The 6,359-nt window shown below is 44.7% G+C and overlaps 1 protein-coding gene across 3 annotated transcripts in view; it reads left to right on the top strand.

The window, feature by feature from the left end:
* Positions 1-6,081, top strand: part of PPP1R8 (protein phosphatase 1 regulatory subunit 8) — a 21,266-nt gene extending 15,185 nt beyond the window's left edge. For 2 of the 3 annotated variants that reach the window (XM_023219487.2, XM_023219488.2), the window contains 2 exons: positions 1,457-1,521; positions 4,506-6,081. In XM_023219487.2, coding sequence (XP_023075255.1) covers positions 1,457-1,521; positions 4,506-4,859 — 419 coding nt within the window. In that variant the 3' untranslated portion in view covers positions 4,860-6,081. The remainder of the gene's footprint in view (positions 1-1,456; positions 1,522-4,505) is intronic. The other variant, XM_023219486.2, reaches the window with a different exon arrangement.
* The last annotated feature ends 278 nt before the right edge of the window (positions 6,082-6,359 follow it).

Genomic DNA, 6,359 nt, shown 5'->3' with positions numbered 1-6,359 from the left:
AGTGAACATACTACCAGCGTGTCCTCTTTAAAGTCATGGATCCTAATACCTGAAAATCCAGACTTAAAGCAAATAAACCAGGGGCTAATTATAATTACTCAAATTAAATAACGATTCTTTTGTCTTCCAAGGGGATTTCTGGGAGTCTTTCTTTCTTTCTTTCTTTTCTTTTTTGTTTTTTTTTTTTTGTTTTTTTTTGAGATGGAGTCTCGCTCTGTCGCCCAGGCTGGAGTGCAGTGGTGCAATCTCGGCTCACTGCAAGCTCCACCTCCTGGGTTCACGCCATTCTCCTGCATCAGCCTCCCAAGTAGCTGGGACTACAGGTGCCCGCCACCATGCCCGGCTAATTTTTAGTATTTTTTAGTAGAGACGGAGTTTTTCACCATGTTAGCCAGGATGGTTTCAATCTCCTGACCTCATGATCCTGACCTCATGATCCGCCTGCCTCAGCCTCTCAAAGTGCTGGGATTACAGGCATGAGCCACCGTGCCCGGCGTGTTTCTTTCAATAACAAGTGTTTCTTTCAATAACAAGCGACCTCATTGAAAATAAGATTACAATATCTATTAGGGAAGCGATTCCTTCTCTATCGCTATATTAAGTTAACTGGGGCTTGGAGTAGTTTTCTCTAGTAGTGGTACATAAGTTAGTGCCTCTGCTTGTTTCCACACATTCACCCTTCAGTGAGAGAACTCCACCATCCTTGGCGATCCAGCCTAGTCATCCCCTCTTCTCCAGAAACACTGTTGTGTACGTCTCTTGAAGCACCTTTGTGTGTTGTAGCCTAGCTGGCTCTGTAACTGTGAGTTCATCAAGGATGGGACAGTATCTTGCTCTTTATTTCCTGTGTAGACAGGGTTATCAGAGCCTTTAGTGCAAGTCTTGCTTATATACAGTTCAGGCTATTCAAGTCAAAAGGCCAGGTTCAGTTTGAAGCCCTGGCTTTGAATCCAAAATCTTTTTTTTTTTTTTTTGCTAATAAGCAGTCATTAGCAAGGCATTTGATATGTAACCTCTTGACATGTCATTGTTTTGTCACTGATATGGAACTGATAATGTCTACTCTTTTTTTCTTTCCCCTCAAAAGAGGGAAGTATAAAGAATGGGAAAGAACTTGGGGAAAGGCAGCACAGCACAGTGGTGTAGATCACAGGCCTGATTCGAAGTACTTGGACTCAAGTGCTGGCTCCTGTCCTCTCCATCAGAGCAACTGGGCCAGTCACTTTGCTCCTCCAAGCCTCAGTTTGCTTTCTCATCTACTGAATGTTGATTATGGTAGTACCTACGTCACAGGGTCTTTGTGAGGATTTAGCATAATGCCCAGCACCCAGGAAGCACTCTCTGTGTTTTACAATTTTAACATGAGTTGTTGTGATGGTTTGTTTGCAGTGACCCCTGTGCCCTTATTCCTCCCAGTAAAGTACCAACCCAACCCTGCCCTCTTCTCTTTTTGCAGAGGATGTGGATCCCTCAGTTGGTCGATTCAGGAACATGGTGCAAACTGCAGTGGTCCCAGTCAAGGTAGGAAGTACAGTCGGTGATTAAAAATCTGCTCTTTAGGCCAGGCACGTTGGCTCATGCCTGTAATCCGAGCACTTTGGGAGGCCAAGGCAGGCAGATCAAGAAGTCAAGAGATAGAGGCTGGGCACAGTGGCTCACACTTGTAATCCCAGCATTTTGGGAGGCCAAGGCAGGCGGATCACCTGAGGTCAGGAGGTCAAGACCAGCCTGGCCAACATGGTGAAACCCTGTCTGTACTAAAAATACAAAAATTGGCCGGGCATGGTGGTGGGCCTCTGTAATCCCAGCTACTCGGAAGGCTAAGGCAGGAGAATTGCTTGAACCTGAGAGGTAGAGGTTGCAGTGAGCCGAGATCACACCATTGCACTCCAGCCTGGGCAACAGATCAAGACTCCATCTCAAAAAAAAAAGAGATCGAGACCATCCTGGCCAACATGGTGAAACCTCGTCTCTACTAAAAATAGAAAAATTAGCTGGGTGTGGTGGCACATTCCTGTAGTCTCAGCTACTTGAGAGGTTGAGGCGGGAGAATCGCTGGAACCTGGCAGGCAGAAGTTGCAGTGAACTGAGATCTCGCCACTGCACTCCACCCTGGCAACCGAGGGAGACTCCGTCTCAAAAAAAAAAAAAATAACCTGCTCTTTATGTGCTATTGAGTGAGTGCTTAATTTTAAAATACATACCATGCTCCTCTCCCATTTCTCATTCTGTGGAAATGAAATCTATGTTTAGGGAATCCTGGAGTACCACAGAAAGGCTGTAGGTAACTAGCCAGCTTGATGTTTCATGTAAATCATGTGCAATGTGAATCTGTAAATTCATTTTCCAGAGGGGTGCAGAGAGAAGCCCCCCTTCTTTTGTCCTTTCTCTCTGGCCTCAAAGTAAGCTGTTAGGTAGAGGAGATGCATTATTGCAGTACCACACAATTTGTCATGCCTTTATTTTATGGCAATGGCACAGATAGGACTGTCAGCCCAGATGTGGATTAAGTTTAAAGATCAAGTATGTTGAAGAACCAAGAGGTAGAAGTTACGGAGATGCTCTGATCGTTCAACATGTGGAAGAACTACCAGATAGCCAGAACTGTCCAAACGGCAACACACTTCCCCTTAGAGTAGTGAGATCCCTGTTAATATTAAGAAGGTGATTAGAAGATGCTGGTTAGAGATGATATAGAAATTGTTTGGCCGGGCGCGGTGGCTCAAGCCTATAATCCCAGCACTTTGGGAAGCCGAGACGGGCGGATCACGAGGTCAGGAGATCGAGACCATCCTGGCTAACACGGTGAAACCCCGTCTCTACTAAAAAATACAAAAAACTAGCCGGGCGAGGTGGCGGGCGCCTGTAGTCCCAGCTACTCGGGAGGCTGAGGCAGGAGAATGGCGTAAACCCGGGAGGCGGAGCTTGCGGTGAGCTGAGATCCGGCCACTGCACTCTAGCCTGGGCGACAGAGCGAGACTCCGTCTCAAAAAAAAAAGAAATTGTTTTACTTTTTATAAAAAAAAAAAAATCTGTAGAATATATTAGACTAAATAAGATCTATCAGAGTTCCTGCTTAGACTTTGTTTAATCCAGAAGGAGTATAGGAGTGAGGAGGATGTTTCATGAGCTTTAGTCTAGTGTGGAAAAGTAGATGATGTTTTTCTGTGGGACTCCATAGTGCCCCTTGAGCTCTTTTTGTTATTGTTTTTATTCCTTTGGAATATTTTCTTGTCATTAAAGTATAAAATCATCAGGTATATAGTTTTATGTCAATTTTATTGCAGTATAATTTACATATAATAATGTCTACACATTTAAGTATATAGTTTTGGAAAATATATGTGTAACCGCCACCATAATCAACATAGAGATTTTCCTCACTCCAAAAAGTTGCCTCGTGGCCCTTTGCAGCAGCCCACTCCTAGGCCCAGGCAGCCAGTAAATATTTTCTTCACTGTAGATTGGTTTTGCTCTCAGATTAATGTTTAAAAATTGGACACCAGGCCAGGCGCGGTGGCTCATGCCTGTAATCCCAGCACTTTGGGAGGCCGAGGCAGGCAGATCACCTGAGGTAGGGAGTTTTAGACCAGCCTGGCCAACATGGAGAAACCCCGTCTCTACTAAAAATACAAAATTAGCCAGGCGTGGTGGCGCATGCTGTAATCCCAGCTACTCCAGAGGCTGAGGCAGGAGAACGGCCTGAACCCAGGAGGTGGAGGTTGCTGTGAGCTGAGATGGCACCATTACACTCCAGCCTGGGCAACGAGTAAAACTCTGTCTCGAAAAAAAAAAAATTGGACATCAAACATGAAGATACCAAATTTTTCCCCCTCAAAAAAAGGAAAAATATCTATTGCCATCTTTTATCGTTTCCATTTCCTAAAAGGGATTTTTTTTAAAATGTTTTTTATTTTTGAGACAGTCTCACTCTGTCACCCAGGCTGGAGTGCAGTGGCACCATCTCAGCTCACTGCAACCTCTGCCTCAAGTGATTCTCGTGCCTCAGCCTCCCGAGTAGCTGTGATTACAGGAACCTGCCACCACGCCTGGCTAATTTTTGTATTTTTAGGAGGGATGGGGTTTTCCATGTTGGCCAGGCTGGTCTCGAACTCCTGATGTCATGTGTTCCTCCTAAAAGGTCATTTTAATATGAAAATAAGAAAGTGAGCTATGTGACTTTAGGGTAAAGAATAGTCGTTAAAATGGATACGTTTTACTTTATGTAAAACTCACAGCACCATCCTTCTTGGCTGATACAGGATGGTGAAAACTTTGTTATGGAGCAGTGTTGGGAACCATCATAGATGACTGGGAAGGTCTCTTCAAACCGTAAGATTTTAACACCATGAAATAGGTTGTCCGTAAAGCAGAACAGGCTAGAAGTTAGAAACCTTTCCCAAAGCCATTTTTCTAAGACTGGAATAGAAAAAGCTGACTACTCATGGGCCTCACCGCTTGTCTTCTCTCTCCAATCTCTCCCCTCTCCTCATCGTGAACTGTAGAAGAAGCGTGTGGAGGGCCCAGGCTCCCTGGGCCTGGAGGAATCAGGGAGCAGGCGCATGCAGAACTTTGCCTTCAGCGGAGGACTCTACGGGGGCCTGCCCCCCACACACAATGAAGCAGGCTCCCAGCCGCATGGCATCCACGGGACAGCACTTATCGGTGGCTTGCCCATGCCATACCCAAACCTTGCCCCTGATGTGGACTTGACTCCTGTTGTGCCGTCAGCAGTGAACATGAACCCAGCACCAAACCCTGCAGTCTATAACCCTGAAGCTGTAAATGAACCCAAGAAGAAGAAGTATGCAAAAGAGGCTTGGCCAGGCAAGAAGCCCACACCTTCCTTACTGATTTGATATTTCTGGTCATGGAGAAGGGTGGGATTGGGTGGGAATGGGGTGGAAGGGTGATGGGGAGCTAATGAACTAGGGAGAAAAACTTTCCATGTGTGCGGTATCGTCTTTCAGAATGTCTCCTGGCATCCTAACCATGTAATATGAAAATTGGGGGTGGGGTTGAAATAGCCCATAAAGACCTGTCTTCTCAACACTTGCAGTGTAAGAAAGGCTTCTTATATCCTTTTCAATAGACTGCCCTGGCTCTTTCCTAGGCCTTCCACTACCTCCTTTCTCCCACTTTCCAGGATCATTTTTATGTAAAGTCACATATCCCAGGCCCTCAGGTTGAATCCAGAGCTGTCGAGGTTACAGTAGCATCACCAGCCTTGGGGGTCCAGCAGCCTAATTTATATTCACTACCTTTGCAAGTCCCAGGTAGCAGAAGGGTTGCCATGGGTCTCAAATTGATCAAAAAGAAGACTTAGAAGTCTGCAGTTAAGTTGAGGTTTAAACTAAAAAATGTTTCCTTGGGTCAGTGGTTTTGAGGTCCAATAGTTAGGCTTTTCTCTTTTGTCCTTCCTCTTTTGGAGTGAAAACATTTCAATTTTCCTTCGTCTGACTGGTGCCATAGACACAGGTTTATAGTTTTAACTTATAGTATTGTTTGATCTCTACCTGTTTTTCTTGTCAAACCTGAGCACTCCACTTGCTGAAGTTTCTTATTTAATTCCAGAGTACTGTCCTCTACTCTAAGGCATTACTTTTAAGTGTATTATGAAGGCAATTTTCAAAGGATATAACCGGTTGGGGTAATTCAAAATAAAAAGGAAAAGATGTTTTTGCAAGTCACTGGTGTCTCTATGAGGAATTTTTAGATGTCAGTTTGGAGGCTCTTTCCCCCCCAATTGAGAGCTCTTGTTATTGAGAGCTCTGAGACTAGACCTGGCTAACAAACATAGGAGACAAAGTTAGGAAACATTGATACAAGCTTTGTACAGAGATTTGTACATTTGTGTAATAGGCCTTTTCATGCTTTATGTGTAGCTTTTTACCTGTAACCTTTATTACATTGTAAATTAAACGTAACTTTTGTCATTTGGGTGCAGTCTGTGAATTTGTCTCTCAGTCACTGATTGCCACTGCTGTCGGGGAATGTTTGCTAAAGGCACAGTCACTGAGCTTGGGAGGCAATGCTCCATCCCCATTTTATTACAAATAAAGATGCCCCTAAATGAGTGTGGAAATTCTAATGAGAGAATCTAGTCCCCAGACTGAAACATCACAAAGCAGCATCGGTTCGGAAGTGCTTGGTGCCCTTCATCAGGAGACCTCATGACAGGAGACCGGGCTTTAGGGCATTTGCATAAGCCCTGTCACCCACCCTGCAGTCAGAGCTCTGTGCATTTGAGCCATAGCTTGGTGACACAGGAGCAAACGGAAGCTAAAGGTAAGTAAGTTTAGGAGGGATTTCAGCAAGAATTTGAATTGAGGGAATATGCCTGCATACAGAATCTGATT

Source organism: Piliocolobus tephrosceles, chromosome 1, assembly GCF_002776525.5.
Source record: "Piliocolobus tephrosceles isolate RC106 chromosome 1, ASM277652v3, whole genome shotgun sequence".
Lineage (NCBI taxonomy): Eukaryota > Metazoa > Chordata > Mammalia > Primates > Cercopithecidae > Piliocolobus > Piliocolobus tephrosceles.
This window is presented reverse-complemented; position numbering and strand designations above follow the sequence as displayed.